At 41.7% G+C, this 19,817-nt stretch overlaps 1 protein-coding gene across 1 annotated transcript in view; it reads right to left on the bottom strand.

Annotated features, from left to right (window-relative positions):
• LOC139722900 (uncharacterized) overlaps window positions 1-19,817 on the bottom strand; it is a 43,330-nt gene that overhangs the window by 5,768 nt on the left and 17,745 nt on the right. The window contains exons 5-10 of the mRNA XM_071634181.1: window positions 18,730-18,934; window positions 15,421-15,579; window positions 12,485-12,691; window positions 10,665-10,796; window positions 9,004-9,135; window positions 1,289-1,399 (exon numbers count right to left, since the gene is read on the bottom strand). Coding sequence (XP_071490282.1) covers window positions 1,289-1,399; window positions 9,004-9,135; window positions 10,665-10,796; window positions 12,485-12,691; window positions 15,421-15,579; window positions 18,730-18,934 — 946 coding nt within the window. The remainder of the gene's footprint in view (window positions 1-1,288; window positions 1,400-9,003; window positions 9,136-10,664; window positions 10,797-12,484; window positions 12,692-15,420; window positions 15,580-18,729; window positions 18,935-19,817) is intronic.

The raw sequence follows: 19,817 nt of genomic DNA, 5'->3' as shown, positions 1-19,817 counted from the left end.
TGAAGCTTTCCAAAGATTAAGTTGCTGAACTTTGACTGAGAACAATACACTCCTGGCTCTCAGGAGTGAAAAAATATATGAGCTCATTTAAAAAGTAAGAAGCATGTAATGAGTGTCCAACAGTGAAAAAAGAAAATACACAAGGGTGGGTAACAAACACTTGCTGAGGGTGGAAGATTCCTGAACACAAATTCATACACAGACAAATAAAAACAAGCTAAAGGACAAAGCTGCACACACACACACACACACACACACACACAAACAAACAAACAAACAACCCAATAATGAATACATGATTACGTAAACATTAGTGATCAAGGGAAAACATCATTTCAATATATTATCCCCCCTCCGCATGCACTATCTATTGTTGTGTGAAAATTATTTGCTTCAGAATGGTCTCATATTCAAGTAATGTCCAGTTTAATGTTTCCAGGTTAGCATGCCTGTACAGTGACGGGGCATTAAACTGCACATTACTTGAATATGAGACCATTCTGAAGCAAACAATTTTCACACAATAGATACATAATGTACTCTTAAATGAATCCCACAAGGATTGGAACAATCATCCCCCAGCATTTCCACTGATTCCCACTGATCAGTTACTAGCCATCCTCTTTAAAATGAAAAGAATTATATATAAATAAGTCTATCAATCACTTAATCAATTAGATGATAAAAAGACAACAAAAATTTTGTGGGCATATTCATCTGATTAAAACTGGAGTCAACAAAACTTAACTCCATACGAGTATGCTCTTGTAAGGCACTCAAAATATAGACCAGGAGATACATTCCATCTTCAAGGTAATTACCAATCTGCTCCATGCAATGATTGAGCACGGAGTAGTACCAATACTTTTAAAGTCATTAAAAAGGGAATGTAAGTACAAATGAAATTTCAAACTGTTTCAATTTTCGGAAGATAAACTCTTGCCCTCTAGTGTAACATTTGTCTTCCACTATACGTAGTTATGATGAAATAACATGACAGACATAGCAGTTTGAGAGTGCTTCCTTGCCCCCCCCCCCCCCAAAAAAAAAAAAAAGAAGAAATGTTTCTGATCTAATTTATGATAATGATCACAACTTCACCTTGCACATGGAAAATTGATGTTTTATACTAGGAAGCATGAGAGTTTATCTTTCAAAAAATTGAAACAGTCTGAAATTTCATTGGTACTTATTGAATGGGAGGTCAGTGGAGGGGGAAGGATAAGGAGCAGGCAATCATAATTTGGCTCTGCACAGGAGTCAAATTTTAAAGGAAATTTATACGTACGGAATTCGCAGAGATCTCCAAAGTATCCATCGAGGCACTGACAGGCGCTGTTTAAGCACACTCCTCCATTCAGACACACTATGGAGCACATCGGCGATACTGTGGTGTGTCCTGCCGGGAGACATCAATGCACACATTGTGAACAAGTAATAATTACCCAAAAGATAATAATAACAATAATAAATCAAAATAAATCAAAATATATCACATATATTAAAGTTCTCATCATGTCCCGAAAGCCTACTGGGATAGCACATCAATCAGGAAGTTCACATCGTCCGTATCTTGTTGACTTCACTTTGCTGAGATCCTGTACTAGTCTTGACTCAGGGACACAGCATACAAAAATATCCGAAATATGATGGTTTATTCATCTCCAGTCAGCTGCAGTGTTTTAGCTTAGTAAGAAGTTATGTCAAAACACACTGCAAGGCAAGCAAAGTTAGCAAAGCAAAGCAGCAAAAAAACAAAACAAACACAAACAAGCAAACAAAACAAAAACAAAAGAATAATGAAGAGGCGACATTTTTCAGTAAAACTGCAACATTTTTTTTTTAATATACATGTAGATTATACTGATATACGTATGTGCAGAATACACAGTAACATACATGTAGCAGTGCAGAGAGTAAAACTGAAGTAGGACAACTCAGTCACGCATCAGAGAAATTGGCACAGAGTTTAAACTGTCTCTACAGACTATGGAAATGTGCTATCACACTTCAGCATGAGACCTAAAAGTGCAAGAAGTCGATGTCATGTATAAAGAGAGTGGCAAAAAAAATAGCAAAAAGTGCATCTCTAGTGAGAAAGGCAATGTATAATGAGTATGTGCTACAATGTGCAGCTAAACCTTTGACAGTGGAAAGTTACAATTTGATTTCCAACACAATTTTTTTCCCACCTTGAACACACACATACACACACACACACATGATAAGAAGAAGAAAGAATACACAATACTGGCAACATCATGTTGCGGTGTTACCTCATTCATGTATGGCACTTCCTTTAAAAATAACGTCACACAAAGCAAAATGACTATCCCTATCACAGCACCAACCCAGATGTACTTGTACTCAGTCCTACACACGCAAGCTCATTCAGTACCGCTGACAACAATTTCTCCACTAAATGCTCACAGTATTTAATGGTAATGGTCCTGAAAAGGTTTAAAGCCACTCCTACCTGAGCCCCTTATACTGCCGTTCTTTCTTCTTATCTTCTTTCCCGCCATTGGATTCAATCGTACGCAAGCATTACATTGTATCTCCACTGCAAGATATGTCAACTCCGAATCTTCACTATGGTATCAAGAGGCGCAAGAGTTTTTCTGCAGCTTTGAATGAAATCCGCTGGTAGACAGTCCACACGATTTATGAGGTATACAGAGACAGACACATACCACTACCGCTTTCTCTCTCTCTCGCTCTCAGCCCCTCTCAGCTTTTCTCTTTCCCAACCCCCACAGGGAAACGCCAGGCCAGGATGTAAAACTGCAAGTGACTACAGCAAATGGAGGCCCTTTCCTGAATTCAGCAACATCAAGATGGCGGACAGCCAGTATGACTTCCCCGTTGTCCTCGCTCGACTGATGCGGCCATGCATTAATGATCGCCCAAGGGGCGACACCAATCAACCGTTTCTGTCTGTGCCAGCATCCACCTCCCTCAGCAAAGCACAAAACAACTCTTGTTATGATGGAGGAGAGGAGGGGGAAGGATAATAGCAAGGAAGGAGAAGGGAGGATGAGAGCAAGGAAGGAGAAGGGAGGATGAGAGCAAGGAAGGAGAAGGGAGGATGAGAGCAGGGATGGAGAAGGGAGGATGAGAGCAAGAATGGAGAAGGGAGGATGAGAGCAAGGATGGAGAAGGGAAGATGAGAGCAAGGATGGAGAAGGGAGGATGAGGGCAAGGATGGAGATAGGAGGATGACAGCAAGAATGGAGAAAGGAGGATGAGGGCAAGGATGGAGAAGGGAAGATAAGAAAAAGGATGGAGAAGGGATGATGAGAGCATGGATGGAGAGGGAGGAGAGCAAGGATAGAGAAGGGAAGATGAGAACAGGGATGGAGAAGGGAGGATGAGAGCAGGGATGGAGAAGGGAGGATGAGAGCAGGGATGGAGAAGGGAGGATGAGAGCAGGGATGGAGAAGGGAGGATGAGACCATGGATGGAGAAGGGAGGATGAGAGCAGGGATGGAGAAAGGAAGATGAGAGCAAGGATGGAGAAGGGAGGATGAGAGCAGGGATGGAGAAGGAGGATGAGAGCAAGGATGGAGAAGGGAGGATGAGAGCAAGGATGGAGAAGGGAGGATGAGAGCAAAGATGGAGAAGGGAGGATGAGAGCAAGGATGGAGAAGGGAGGATGAGAGCAGGGATGGAGAAGGAGGATGAGGGCAAGGATGGAGAAGGGAGGATGAGAGAAAGGATAGAGAAGGGAGGATGAGGGCAAGGATAAAGAAGGGAAGATAAGAGAAAGGATGGAGAAGGGATGATGAGAGCAAGGAAGGAGAAGGGAGGATGAGAGCAGGGATGGAGAAGGGAGGATGAGAGCAAGAATGGAGAAGGGAGGATGAGAGCAAGGATGGAGAAGGGAAGATGAGAGCAAGGATGGAGAAGGGAGGATGAGGGCAAGGATGGAGATAGGAGGATGACAGCAAGAATGGAGAAAGGAGGATGAGGGCAAGGATGGAGAAGGGAAGATAAGAGAAAGGATGGAGAAGGGAGGATGAGAGCATGGATGGAGAAGGAGGAGAGCAAGGATAGAGAAGGGAAGATGAGGGCAAGGATAGAGGGCAAGGATAGCAGGGATGGAGAAGGGAGGATGAGAGCAGGGATGGAGAAGGGAGGATGAGAGCATGGATGGAGAAGGAGGATGAGAGCAAAGATGGAGAAGGGAGGATGAGAGCAAGGATGGAGATGGGAGGATGAGAGCAGGGATGGAGAAGGGAAGATGAGAGCAAGGATGGAGAAGGGAAGATGAGAGCAAGGATGGAGAAGGGAGGATGAGAGCAGGGATGGAGAAGGAGGATGAGAGCAAAGATGGAGAAGGGAGGATGAGAGCAAGGATGGAGAAGGGAGGATGAGGGCAAGGATGGAGAAGGAGGATGAGAGCAAGGATGGAGAAGGAGGATGAGAGCAAAGATGGAGAAGGGATGATGAGAGCAGGGATGGAGAAGGGAGGATGAGAGCATGGATGGAGAAGGAGGATGAGAGCATGGATGGAGAAGGGAGGATGAGAGCAAGGATGGAGAGGGGAGGATGAGAGCAGGGATGGAGAAGGGAAGATGAGAGCAAGGATGGAGAAGGGAGGATGAGAGCAGGGATGGAGAAGGAGGATGAGAGCAAAGATGGAGAAGGGAGGATGAGAGCAAGGATGGAGAAGGGAGGATGAGAGAAAGGATAGAGAAGGGAGGATGAGAGCAAGGATGGAGAAGGGAGGATGAGAGCAAGAATGGAGAAGGGAAGAGGAGAGCAAGGATGGAGAAGGGAGGATGACAGCAAGAATGGAGAAAGGAGGATGAGGGCAAGGATGGAGAAGGGAAGATAAGAGAAAGGATGGAGAAGGGAGGATGAGAGCATGGATGGAGAAGGAGGAGAGCAAGGATAGAGAAGGGAAGATGAGGGCAAGGATAGAGGGCAAGGATAGCAGGGATGGAGAAGGGAGGATGAGAGCAGGGATGGAGAAGGGAGGATGAGAGCATGGATGGAGAAGGAGGATGAGAGCAAAGATGGAGAAGGGAGGATGAGAGCAAGGATGGAGATGGGAGGATGAGAGCAGGGATGGAGAAGGGAAGATGAGAGCAAGGATGGAGAAGGGAGGATGAGAGCATGGATGGAGAAGGAGGATGAGAGCAAAGATGGAGAAGGGAGGATGAGAGCAAGGATGGAGATGGGAGGATGAGAGCAGGGATGGAGAAGGGAAGATGAGAGCAAGGATGGAGAAGGGAAGATGAGAGCAAGGATGGAGAAGGGAGGATGAGAGCAGGGATGGAGAAGGAGGATGAGAGCAAAGATGGAGAAGGGAGGATGAGAGCAAGGATGGAGAAGGGAGGATGAGGGCAAGGATGGAGAAGGAGGATGAGAGCAAGGATGGAGAAGGAGGATGAGAGCAAAGATGGAGAAGGGATGATGAGAGCAGGGATGGAGAAGGGAGGATGAGAGCATGGATGGAGAAGGAGGATGAGAGCATGGATGGAGAAGGGAGGATGAGAGCAAGGATGGAGAGGGGAGGATGAGAGCAGGGATGGAGAAGGGAAGATGAGAGCAAGGATGGAGAAGGGAGGATGAGAGCAGGGATGGAGAAGGAGGATGAGAGCAAAGATGGAGAAGGGAGGATGAGAGCAAGGATGGAGAAGGGAGGATGAGAGAAAGGATAGAGAAGGGAGGATGAGAGCAAGGATGGAGAAGGGAGGATGAGAGCAAGAATGGAGAAGGGAAGAGGAGAGCAAGGATGGAGAAGGGAGGATGACAGCAAGAATGGAGAAAGGAGGATGAGGGCAAGGATGGAGAAGGGAAGATAAGAGAAAGGATGGAGAAGGGAGGATGAGAGCATGGATGGAGAAGGAGGAGAGCAAGGATAGAGAAGGGAAGATGAGGGCAAGGATAGAGGGCAAGGATAGCAGGGATGGAGAAGGGAGGATGAGAGCAGGGATGGAGAAGGGAGGATGAGAGCATGGATGGAGAAGGAGGATGAGAGCAAAGATGGAGAAGGGAGGATGAGAGCAAGGATGGAGATGGGAGGATGAGAGCAGGGATGGAGAAGGGAAGATGAGAGCAAGGATGGAGAAGGGAAGATGAGAGCAAGGATGGAGAAGGGAGGATGAGAGCAGGGATGGAGAAGGAGGATGAGAGCAAAGATGGAGAAGGGAGGATGAGAGCAAGGATGGAGAAGGGAGGATGAGGGCAAGGATGGAGAAGGAGGATGAGAGCAAGGATGGAGAAGGAGGATGAGAGCAAAGATGGAGAAGGGATGATGAGAGCAGGGATGGAGAAGGGAGGATGAGAGCATGGATGGAGAAGGAGGATGAGAGCAAAGATGGAGAAGGGAGGATGAGAGCAAGGATGGAGAGGGGAGGATGAGAGCAGGGATGGAGAAGGGAAGATGAGAGCAAGGATGGAGAAGGGAGGATGAGAGCAGGGATGGAGAAGGAGGATGAGAGTAAAGATGGAGAAGGGAGGATGAGAGCAAGGATGGAGAAGGGAGGATGAGAGAAAGGATAGAGAAGGGAGGATGAGAGCAAGGATGGAGAAGGGAGGATGAGAGCAAGAATGGAGAAAGGAGGATGAGAGCAAGAATGGAGAAGGGAAGAGGAGAGCAAGGATGGAGAAGGGAAGATGAGAGCAGGGATGGAGAAGGGAAGATGAGAGCAACGATGGAGAAGGGAAGATGAGAGCAAGGATGGAGAAGGGAAGAGGAGAGCAAAGATGGAGAAGGATGGCCAGGAGAAAGCACGAGGCAAATATGTATCAATGGGGGCGGATAGGATAATAGGATACCAAGCAGTTAATAACACTTGCTTCAAAGTTGACAGGCATCATGCATATGCACACAATTATCTTTCATGTTTGCATCATGGCATTAGAGCACGGATACATTTCTTGACAGTCACGAGTCGAGAAAAGAATATTGACAGGGGCAAAGCACCAATAGAGCACCTACAGTGAAATGAGCAGTAAAGTTGATGCTTGTAGGGTCACTGCACCATACCAAATCACACTAAGATGTCAGATAAACATGTATAAATATCCTGTATTGCAATTTCTTTCATTCTTTTTTTTGTGTGTTCTATTTGGTTCTTTCTTGCCACCAGGAGTCATCATGATTTTATTGGTCATTTGAAACAAACACTGAGTACAGCACTTTGGCTATTTGTGACCATCTCTTTGTTGTGATTGCTCGGGTCACTTCCCATCATATGGCCACAACTTGTACATGACACAAAGTTTCACATGTTACACAGGCAGTATGCATGCAACCATGAGCATACTCTGGTGCTGAGATTAAAGGAGGCGATTCAGAACTGATTGGCAGACTGCGATAAGAACAGAGACAGGTGGTAAGAATAGCACTATTTTCTGAGGGCCCTTACGAAAAAAAAAAATGAAATTTCTGTCACTGAGGAATCCATTACTTCATTTGAGGGTTGAAAAAGTACATGATGATTTCTTGTATATCCCTGAGCAGTAAAAGCTGATGCTTGTGGGGTCACTGCACCACACCACATTACTCCATGATGTCATATAAACATGTAAATATCCTGTATTGCGATTTCTTTTTTATCTTATCTTATTTTTTATTCTGCTTGAGTCTTTTTTTGCTACGAAGAGTCATCATGGTTTTATTGGTCACTCGAAATTTATAAACACCAAGTACAGCATTCTGGCTATTTGTGACCACCTCTTTGTTGTGGTTGCTGGGGTCACTTCCTGTCATATGGCTATAATCTACAAAGTGTCACAAAGTATCACATGTGACAAAGCCAGTATGCATGCAAACATGAGCATACTCTGGTGTTGAGATAAACACTGCCAATCTGAACCAATTGGCAGACTGCGATAGTTGGCGTCGATGCCAGCAAGTGAATGATGCGGCGGATAGAATAGCAAACTATACAGGGAGTCCAGGGGACCGTTTCATGAAACTTTTTGTCAGTGATTTACACTGACAACTGTTAAAAGCTACTGAAATCCTTGCGTCTCATTGGCTGATAGCAAATTTGTCGGTGAAAACCTCCAACGAACTCGTTGATGAAACGCCCCCCTGATTCATTACTGGTCTTGATGTAATATTTTGATAGGGATCGTTTTGATTAGGACCATATCTCTGGAACCATTTCTACACATTAGTGCATGGGCAATGAGTGTCAAACATACTGTTCTCTGTACTCTCAATCGTGGGTGAGAATGAAATACTGTAAAACAAGAAATATTTGCGACAAGAAATTTTTGCGAAATGGCACTGGCATTCAATGCATTATAGATAGTGTAAACAAGAATCATTGCTCTCGCCAAATTTGCAAAATTACAAAGCACACAAAAACTATCTGATTTTTACAGTAATGAGTTTAATGACTAGTGTTCTGTCTCCATATCACACATACACACACAACATACTTCCATGACTTCAAACAAGGCAAACATTCACTTCCATCTCATCAGCTGGTACCAATGTGATAATCATGGTGGACTACTGGGGTATAGTATACTCTATTAAATGGTATAATCATATGTGTGCCTCTTTTTCTCTGTGTATTAAATAGACTAAAACAAAACCAACCAAACATATATACATAGATATGCTGTATTATTTCTTTTAAATAGCTTTATATGTAACTGACAGGAAAGACAGATAGGCAGAGAGAATGAGGAACAGAAAGAGAAGACCTGGGAGCACCCAGTGATAGAGTGAGAGAAAGAATCAAAATCAGATGAAAACAGGCAGGAGAGGGAGAGAAAAAGGATTGAAGAAAGGATTGAAAAAAAAAAAGGAATGAAGGAGATAAAGGCAGTATTGCAATGCCAAGAAATATGTGCAATGGTACTTTTGTCTCTTGACTTTAGTGAGTGGAATAATGTGAGGATACTACACTAATAAATTAGCTGGCATTCTAGACTCCTCAATTTTAGAGTTAGGGATTAATTTCAATTTGGTAGGTGATTAATGTTACATTTCACTATGAGTTAATAGTGAGGGAGGGACTGCAAACTTACGCTTCTGCCTTTCGCACAGTTCCCCATGAAAGCGTTCTGGACAGTGGCAAATGAACTGGGTTCCAAAAGCAATGCATGTGCCCCCTTGCAGGCAAGGGGAGGGGTGGCACGGCAGTGTCCCCCGAGAGGGCACTGTCAGCAATTGGGGGGGGGGGGGTGGGTGGGGCAGAGAAGCACATTAGTGGAAAGATGAAGCAAGTGCAGAAGAAAGGGAACACAGGACGGGAAAGAAATATACAAGAGGAGAGAGAGAGAGAAAGAATAAAGAAAGAGAGTGAAGGCTAGGAGCATTATGGAGGAGATGATGACAATAAACAAATGGATATTACAGAGACAGAGAGAGTTTAAAAAAAAGTGAAAAAAAAAACAGAGAAGAAAAGGGGGAGAGATGAGGCCATGCAAATACAAAAGTAAGCAAGTGAGATATACAATAATCATATGAAAGGGCAAAGAGATGTCAAGAATGAGAGAGGTAGAATGAAGGATTTTTTGTGTGATTTAGTAATGATGAAAATCATGAAAATGGGTGAGAGAAACAAAATAAAGAGGAAGACACTTTTGAATAAAAGAGATTCCCTGTTCATGACAAGAAGATCAAAATGACCAATTCAGAAAGAGCAATAGCACTTTCCTTTGACATACACATTGTGTGGATTAAAGGGATCATGAGAAGATATAAACAAGTAGCATGAATATTCAATCAATCTGCAACTACAAACAATGCTCAATGACAAGTGTACACAACAAAATGCACGTCACTTTCTTTCAATTCTTGTTTTCTTCCACCTCAGTCATTCAATTCTGCTGTATGAGAACTCATTTCTATTGTTGCTCTTTTCTGATTTTTTCCTACTAGGGTGAAAACAACAGATGAAGTCTTCACCTCTGAAGAGATGATGATGCACAACATATTGATGGAATCACTTTCATCTTTGGAAGCTTGGGTAATTTTGGATGAGCAATTTGAGCTTGGTCATTACCCACATATATCCACGGCTGTGTGACTAATACCAAATAACTTCTACACATTTCATATTATCATATGATTATTATCATTATTATTATGATTACTATTCACTTGACATTTCAACATAACAAACTCTGCATCTTACATCTAAAAATCTTGGCTCTGATGGAACTCCTCACATGTTGTGACATTTGCATTTATTCATTCAAATGCTATTTCTGTTGAGGACAGCAACAGGCCGTCTATTCCCACGCGAAGCTCTGCTCAATGCCACGACTCTCTGTGCTACATCACCACCCTCACATCATGATATCATCATAGCAATGACAAGAAAGCATTGCAAACAGTGGAATCTAGGGCAGAAGTAGATGGAGCTTCCGCAGAGGCACTGCTACCTTGATACAATTAGAGCAATCAGTAATGGCCCACGCACCAACAGGGGACGGCAGAAAGCACTTCGCTGTACCTCCAGAGGTCACAGGAGAAGCCACTGGAGGACAATTTACTACATGACAACTGCACAACAACACACATCTTTGTCAAAAAACTTTCAATGTGCTTCATAACCATGTTTTTTACAATGTACTTGCACACACAGAAAAGCAAGCATGCTGCAATAATTCATCCAGATAGGCCCAGCCCTGGGTCTTCTGAGTATGTGCCAAAAGATGGCTATCATTATGCACTTCCTCACCTTGGCACCGGGAGGTTCTATCCTCATCGGAATTGTCGCCACAGTTATCTCTAGAGTTGCAGACCAGCTGCAAAAGGACACAGTGGCCATTCTCGCAGGTGAAGTAGTTGGATGGGCACAGCATCCCTGGCCCTGAGGAAGCAAAGAGGAAATGACATTTTGAATAATTTTAGGTCAGCTAAAAATAAGGGACATTTCCTTTCTGGCTGCTACCTACCATAGCATACCTACCATAGCATACATGTACCTGTTAACCTATGTCCATAGGTTTATAATTGTCATTCTATTTTTGCTATTTTTTTTTCTTTTTGCTGTCTTGCTGATATTTTTGTAATCGTACCCGAATATTGATGTATGTGTTTGTTTTTAATATGTTCCTTGCTTTGGTGAAATAAAGAAACTTGAAACATTCAAGATTTTCAAGATGCACTGGAAGACTGCATCAAGTCTACTATGCTTGTTTTATCGAACTTCATTCACATTTCCTACTAAAAAAAAGGGGAAAAAATTGTACTGATGCTGCACCGAGACAATGTAGAGGGATGACACCGCACCAGTCCCATAAAAAACGTATTCACATTGCTCTCGCTGTCTCGAAAAAAATCAAATGCAGCCCTGTGATAGCGCATTCATATTGAAGAATGTGTGTCCCGCACCGTAGCTCATGTTTTCTGTTTATGCAAGATTCATCACCGTGGGCTTCAGCCGGGAAAAAAAAATCATTGCATGCACATTTATTTCCATCACTCTTAACGTAAACTGCTATACAGTGTTTTGTGCAAACGCTGATTGAAACGAGATGTGTACACAAATATTGTGCATACAAACAATGTTATTGTTTATCACATTCATCACTATTAACATAATTCCCTATTAAAAACTGATGGGCCTCTCAATACTGTAGGAGTCATATATATGTATCTAGCAAGTTTTTCTTGAATGAGTGACTTTTCCATAATTTCACGAGTAGTTAAAGTCCCCATGAGAGAGTATAGTAATAAACAGAGAAATGTATAAAAGCACTTCACATTCATGTCAAGATCAGAGTTACTATTTCTGCATGTTGTTGAATTTGCAACTACTAGGACTTGACTTATGATATTCATGAAAATGAAACCTCCGCGAAATATATGACAGACAGTTCCCTATACACCATTTTAAATGACAGTATGTTTGCATTTTTGACTGTTTGCAATGGAATTGTACCAAGACACATTCACAGTGACACCCAGTTACATGTATGCAGAGCATCAGTGCTACAACGGGACTGGCCTTGTATCAATTTGTTACAGGAGTGAACCATGACAAACTACACCAGTGCAGTTTATCATGGAGGTACAAATTATAATTGCCACCCATCTCCATACAACTGAGTTCCAACAAATGTACAGCACCAGGACAAATGGGCTATATGAATGCAGTATCAGTTGTCACAACTGACCCAGTTTTTCCACTATTTTCGTTTAATTTCTTTCTTTTATCTTCCTTTCTTTTTTATAGGGAAGGGTTAGTGTGAGCATCAAAACTTTAAGACCTACACTACATCTCCATTCCTACCTACTGAGACATATGTACATGTTTGAAACTGGTATCACAGAGGCAGAGAGGAAGAGAGAGAAAGATAGAGAGAAAGGGAGATAGAAAGACAGAAGGGAAGACTTGAACACAGGGATGAAGAAATAAATGAAAGAAGAATGAAGGGCAAAAGAAATTCAAGAAATATCAGAAGAAATGAAAAATGCATGGAAGAAGAGAGAGAAGAAATACAGGACAAAAAGAAAGGAAGAAATCAGGTAGAAAGGGAATCCCTTCTACTTCACCTGCTTGGATGTAGAAGGAGAACTGGGCACGGAAGGAGGCCCCTGCTGACGTGGGCCCTTTCCAGCGGACATAGAGCTTCTCGTGGGTGGACTGAATGTGGTAGCCACTCTGGGCAGTGCGGGCAAAGTACAGTGGGGCAGCCTCCGATGTCAGGCCATCGCGGATCTCCAGGGTGCTGATGTCCCCACTCTCCTTCTTTCTAAATTCTATGAAAATTGGGAGGGGGGAGGGGAGGGGGGAGGGGAGGGAGGAGAACAGGGATATATTAAACATTGAAACCTTTGCATACAAAAAAAAAAAGAGGAAACCACGGTAAACAGGCATTTTGGTTTGATGGTTTAGGCTCTGGAAGGAAGGAAGCAGGAAGGATGGAGTTCCCGGACCTGGATCCAATCAGGGCATATTGAAATAAAAGAAACTTAAAAAAAAAACTACAGATATTAAAATGATGTAACATGCCATGCTCAAAGAAAGAAAGAAAGAAAAAAACCCAACAACAATTGCAAGTATCATGACCGAGATGATTAATGAAAGGAGTGTGATCCACATTAAGAGTCTCTCCAGATTACTGTCAGAGTAAACTCCATATATGACCATGCATTACAAAACAAACAAAAAGTCACACCCCTTGATTTTACGTGAGGACTCAAAAAAAAGGTGAAACGGGTGAACCAAGTCAATATTAAGTTTTTCATATTTTCTGAAAGAGCTACCCTTCCTCTACATTATTCTTAAGTTTGGGATCATAAAATGAGTGGGAAAGTGCATTTTCAGCAGTTTTTCTAAAACCCTTTTTTGTAGAGTAGTGAGATCAGGCATACATCAGAGGCCCCTTTTCATTTCTTGATGACCCTTTACACACTCTTCACTTTCAAGTCTGTTAATTTTTGAAGGGATAATGCCACTGCTTTGAAAGTTGGCATTAATCATGGACAGAATGTGTTGATAGAGCATGCTCAATTTTAACTTAATCTGATTATCCCTTCATTGTTGTTACTCCAGTGGTTTACATTCTGTTTTTTTTTTGTTGTTTTGCTTTTTTTCCCATTCATCACACAGCCAGCATGGTTTGATAAAGATTAAATGCTTGAATAGACAGATAGACCCTGTACTTCAGAGCCTCTTTTCTCGGTTCACACTTTTCCAGAGTGTGTGCTTGCTTTCCAATATTTAGATAGGTTAGGAGAGTCCATTTCAATTGAGCTATATATCATTTTAAAGCTTCGAGTCTGCTTTTTCAGAATCTGCCCTTAACTAAAAATCCATGTCTGGCGACTTTTTGTTGGTTTTGTGATGCAGGGTCACATATACAGTCTGTACAGTTTGTATTACTTTAATAGCCATTTTAACCCGATATTCAAAGGACGGGGTGATTTTGCTACAACACTCATTTCCCATAGACACTAGCACGAGTATACTCGGGACTCGCCTCAATGGGTTAATAGCCATCTTAACCCGATGAGGACGGGCTGATTTTGCTCCAACATGCATTTATACATACTTAGGACTTGTCCTCAACAGGGTAATAAGGCTTGAGAGTCACATCATATTACATCGTCATTTTGGTCATGTGACAGCGATATCACCTGATTGCAAAGATCAACTTGCTTTGCACACTTTACAAACTGCCATTACGTGTGGACTTTCCTGATAAAAGAACTGCTCTCATTCTATTACCTTACATTCTTTCATAAATTTAAAATTGTTTGCATTTAGTTTCACTTGTCCTAGTGCAATATTAAACTGTGGCATTTGTTCTCCTGATTAGCGATTTTTATCATCAATATTCAACTTGAGAGGATACTGTATCAATGGATAACGTACTACACAGACACACACCAAAAAATGGTTATGAAAGCAACTTAACCCTAACTAGGCCGCGCTATTCAGGGAGATGATAGAGCAGGAGGGGGGGGGGGGCACCCAGGCCCCCCCCCCAGATCTCGGCCGTCGACCGCGCGATCGCGACGAAAATTGGCACACACATTGCCTATGATGTAATCTAAAGTACCATGACGTTAATTTTTTCAAAAATTATTATTTACACTAAATTATGCTAATCTATGCATAATGATGCATGAAATCAGACAATTTGGCATAAATCACTAAATAAAGCTCAAAACAGGCACATTTTTTGTGTAAATATTCTTTTTAGTATCCTTAGCAAATGTAAGAGAAAAAAATTGCGCAATCACAAACAATTTCCTAAGTATTTTATTGTTTTTAAAATTTCTTATGTATTTCGTTGTTTTTTCGACTTTGTTTTTCATTGTTTTTTCGATGAAATTTGTCCGCGACATTGTTCCGAACAAGAAAATATGTAATTTATTGATTTTAATCGATAAAACCCCAAAATAATCATACTTTTATGAAAATAGCCTGTAAACACAGTTTGCATTGAAATTGTACATGAATTCACGTTTTTGAGCAATTTTTGGTCTGACATGCACATGCATACAAGTATTTATGCGCAACTTCGAAAACCGCACGCCCGGGCATCGCAAATTTGGTGTCAAAAGATGCGGGAGACTCAAAAGAAAAAAGTCATGAAACGTCGCGGCGATAGCTTCTCGCGATAGCGATACATCGCGCGCAACGTCGAGGGGGGGGGGGCCTCGGAGGCCCCCCCGGCCTAGTTAGGGTTAATACTTGCAGCGCTACCAAATCCTGCTTGATCATTTGCATACTATACAGTACACTGTACAAACCTTCAAAAGAATTATGATCAACGGTATGAAGTCAGGTATCTCAGAATGCACAATATGTACCAAAGAGATAAGATTTTTAATAAAGTTGTGGGGGTCAGATTTTTATATAGTGACAATAGAAAAGATAGCATTTGATCAAAAGCTGAAACAAATATTAGCCTTGTATAAAGTTTATTGCATGATGTAAAGTATATGTTTCTGCCTGCAGTCATAGAATGTACATGTACCTTCTATGATGAAGAGAATATTGAGGTGTGGCTCCGCCTGGATATACCAGATGATGTCGATGTCGATGCCCCCGCTAAAGCTGTTACTCCCCAAGGATGGGATGGTGTAGGCTAGGATGCCCTGTTCTAGGGACACCTGGGGGATGACTGTTCTTGTATCTGGGACGGCAGGGTAGATAGAGAAGAAAGCACAACAACAACAACATAATGAATTGGAAGTAGAGGTTGACAGTGCAGGGACACGCTGACCATTGTTGTGGTAGACAAGGGAGAAGCATGACGCAGGCAAGCGCCTGATGCAGCATTGCGCATAACCTTGTTATGGTCTCCAGTTCTCCCTGATACACAGGATGATCAGCAATGGGACATCATCACTACCTGAATGCATGTATTATCAATGAATGGCAAAAGATATTTTGACAGTTACGACCACTAGATGATACTGAAGAGATTCAGCTATAAATGTGTCACCTAATGGCCATGGTGAAAAAAACACCAAACACACAAAACAAACAAGGTCTATCTTCATACATAATATTGATCATGACATCTCTTTCTACAAAAGACTCCTGTTGCACATGTATGTGAAATGACAGTCCTACAACCTTTCTTGAGAGGGATATTTTCCTAATTGTTTAACGCATGATGATTTCTGGATACAGTGCTTTTTACACATCTCCAAGACAGAAGAAATTTCACTCCGTCCACATGTTGATATCCAAAGAGGAAATATATTTTTGTTTCTTCGGATACAATTGAGGGTTTCCATTAAGCAATATTTTGACATTTAACCACAATTGTATACAATTTGTACCTATCCCTCAAATGACAAAGAAAAAAATTAAACCTCTCCCTCCTTATACACAATAGGCATGTTCATATTCAGGAGTACTTGAGGTAAATGTAATCGGAAGATACAATCTCTACATCTCTGTACATTTCAAGGGTGTAAGATCACAAGAAAACAACTTGTGACAGAAATCACTTAAGTTATCTATCTCTAAGCCTTAATTGTTGTCGGAAGTTCTCTTCTCTCCCTATCTCTCACAATTTCTCCCTCAAACTTTATCTCTCTGAAGCACGAGTTCTGGGAATTTATCGCTGCTGACCTACATCTAGATCACAAGTAAACTTCCTGAATATCAGCATACTCAGACACTGTATGTACAGTCAATCCTGCAACTAGCAACCACTCAGGGAAGAAATCCACAGTGGCCTTCATAGACAGACGGCCACTACAAACAGGATGGCAATTAAATTTGTATTACTGTATTATGTAACATACATGTACATTTGTGACCCTGCACCACAAAACAAACAAAAAGTTGCCAGACATGGATTTTTAGTTAAGGACAGATTCTAAGCTTGAAAATGATGTATAACTCAATTCAAATGGACTCTCCTAACCTATCTAAATATTGGAAAGAAAGGACACACTCTGCAAAAGTGTGAACCGAGAAAAGAGGCTATGAAGCACAGGGTCTATCTGTCTATTCAAGGGCTTAATCTTTACAAAACCGCGCTAGCTGCGTGATGAATGGGACAAAAAACAGGATGTAAACCACTGGAGCAACAACAATAAAGGGATTATCAGATTAAATTGAAATTGAGCATGCTCTATTAACACATTCTGTCCTTGATTAATGCCAACTTTCAAAGCAGTACCCTTATCCCATCAAAAGTTATCAGACTTGACAGTGAAGAGTGTGCAAAGGGTTATCAAGAAATGAAAAGGGGCCTCTAAGACGTACCTGATTGCACTACTCTACAAAAATGGGGTTGTAGAAAAACTACTGAAAATGCACTTTTCCATTCATTTTATGACCCCAAACTTAAGAATAATGTAGAAGAAGGGTAGCTCTTTTGACTTGGTTGACCCGTTTCACCTGTTTTGAGTCCTCATGTGAAATCAAGGGGTGCGACTTTTTGTTCGTTTTGTGATGCACGGTCACATTTGTACATCACAAGCACATGCACATATCCTTTACACATATGAAATTCATAATTCATAATTCATACATACTAGTACAATGCAACTGTGCACAGTACAGCTGAGGCCCTTCTGAAGTCAACTTCTAGTATGCAGACAACTGATAAACGGTGCACATTTATTTCGTTTCTGCTTTTTGTAAACTATGCATGATTAGTAGTATGCATTCTGTGTTTGTTTTTTGGTCAGCAATTCCTGAAAGTTTCGGGCTGCGAAAAAGGCTGTTGGCTCTAATTTTGCAAAGATCTGGTTTCAAAGCGTTGTGGCACTAAATCTTTTTTTTTTTTTTTTTTTTGGAATTCTCTCTCTATTCCCCCCCCCCCCTCGGACTTTCCACAGGAGTTGTAAAAACCTTTATATCTGAAGTGGTGATCATATCTCCCTAGATATGGTGATGACAGTGACTACTTTCTACTGATGACTAACATGTGATGACCTGGGTAAATTGAGGATGCTGCTCTGTTATTACAGGCCGCCAAAATCTGGAATGGGATAGTCATTAAGCGAGGTGCATAGAGTTCCTGCGTCTATTGACCCTCTCACCACCATCCAGGGTGTCCTGATTGGGTGTTAGTGGACCAATGAGAACAGGAGAGCAGCAAACTTTAGTTTTGGTCTGAATCATTCATCTTCCTTTCTGAAAATGAGTGTGATACCTTGTTGAATGATGTATACGGAGATGTGGAAAAAAAAACTCTTCAAAACCAAAATAAACACAAAAAATGAAAGAATTATTTTCCCTGCTGAATCTGCATTTTTCTGATATTTCACACATTATAGGTAATCACTTCATAGCTTTAAAAAACCAAACCAAAACAAAACTACAAATTATTTAAAAAAAAAAACCCAACAAATAGTAAAGGTGCCATGGACCGTACAATGTTTAAACAAAGTGGAACACATACTGTACAAATTGGAATAATTTTTCAAAACTAAGTAGACACAAATATGTCCTCGTAATAGCTGTCACAAACATGCAAATTGTAAATAGGCGCGTGAGAACACAATACTGAGATACAGGACAAGATATTTTTTACCTTGACCCTACTTTACACAGCCAAAGATGGCGTCCGAGGAAAAAGTCCTTATCTTTTTTTTTTTAACATGATCCAGTTATGATTCAGTCCAATTGGTTGACAGCCCTATCTGCCCTATCTGCTCAAGAACAAAGCTAGACAAGCTTCTGACGAGTATTCCCAGGACCCATATCACTTCCAGTAAAAATCCACAAAGATGGACGCAATGGACTCTGAGCTCGGAAACCCATTTCCTCCCATACCCAATGGCTGTAGAGATACAATTAAGACAGCCATACTCACCCGAGAACACACTCTCCATCTCCTCTTTCTCCTGTCTGCCGATGAAGCGATAGTGGGCGCTGAACGTGCGGAAGCCGGAGAACGCCCTCGGTCCGTCGGCCTGGACTCCCAGCGTCACGACCAAGCTGCTTCCTGGGCTCACGATAGCGGCTGGCCGATTGATACCAACATGGTTTAAGGGAGTCCTGCCATTTTGAAAGTCAATCTGGGAGAAACAGGCGACAGAGTTTATGCACGAATGTTCAAAGTGTACCTATTGTATGATCTCCCCAACTGATAAAAGTTTTCTGCATCACAGTGTACACTGTAAATTAAAATTTTCCCACAGGGGAAAGAATGGATACTGTAGTAAATATGTTTCCCTGACTGAAGATGACACAGCTGTAGCATATAGGTATTTGATGACAACTTAGATTACCAGAGGCCAGATTCTGACAATGAAACCTACAGTTCATGGATTTGTAAAAACTTTGCAAAATGTGAAGAATAACAATAAAATAGCCACAAGGAGGCAAAGAAGAAAGATTCCCCAAGTCTTGTGCTGTGTATAGTAACAATTTGTGTACACTCATTCCAACACACAGTAAAGCCACTGACATACACTGTACATTGTAAAGGTGACACTAATCTTGAAATTAATCACATATCTGCACAACACAGGGCCATGAATGGCAACAACCCACTGTTTTCTGGACTCTTTCTGCAATACGTTCAACCAAATCAATCTGTACAGCAATGACACTTTCCTTGCACGAGTTCAAAGGAAAATCTTTGAAAAGAGAGGGAAATATTGCTCAACTAAATGAAGCTGTTAGATTCAGTCATTTCTATCCAGCCATTCTGTCCACAAAGAACAGAATTGTGACAGTATGTTCATGCTAGCTACATGTATATTTCTTTCTTATTTTCTATCCCTTCCCCCCTCCTTTAAAGGAGACCTCCGGATGATATTCAGAATTTTACATTTGAACAACTATAAATTAGTTATACCAAGTACAGAGTTTCAGAATTTATAGTGGTTGGGTTGAAGAATAAGAATATGTTCAAAATTTACAACAAATTGCAATGAACAAGGATGATGACATGGC

This window comes from Diadema antillarum, unplaced genomic scaffold, assembly GCF_040938485.1.
Source record: "Diadema antillarum isolate AM-2024a unplaced genomic scaffold, OU_Dant_1.0 scf00000176, whole genome shotgun sequence".
Taxonomy (NCBI): domain Eukaryota; kingdom Metazoa; phylum Echinodermata; class Echinoidea; order Diadematoida; family Diadematidae; genus Diadema; species Diadema antillarum.
Note: the sequence above shows the minus strand (reverse complement) of the source record. Positions and strands in the feature narration are given on the sequence as shown.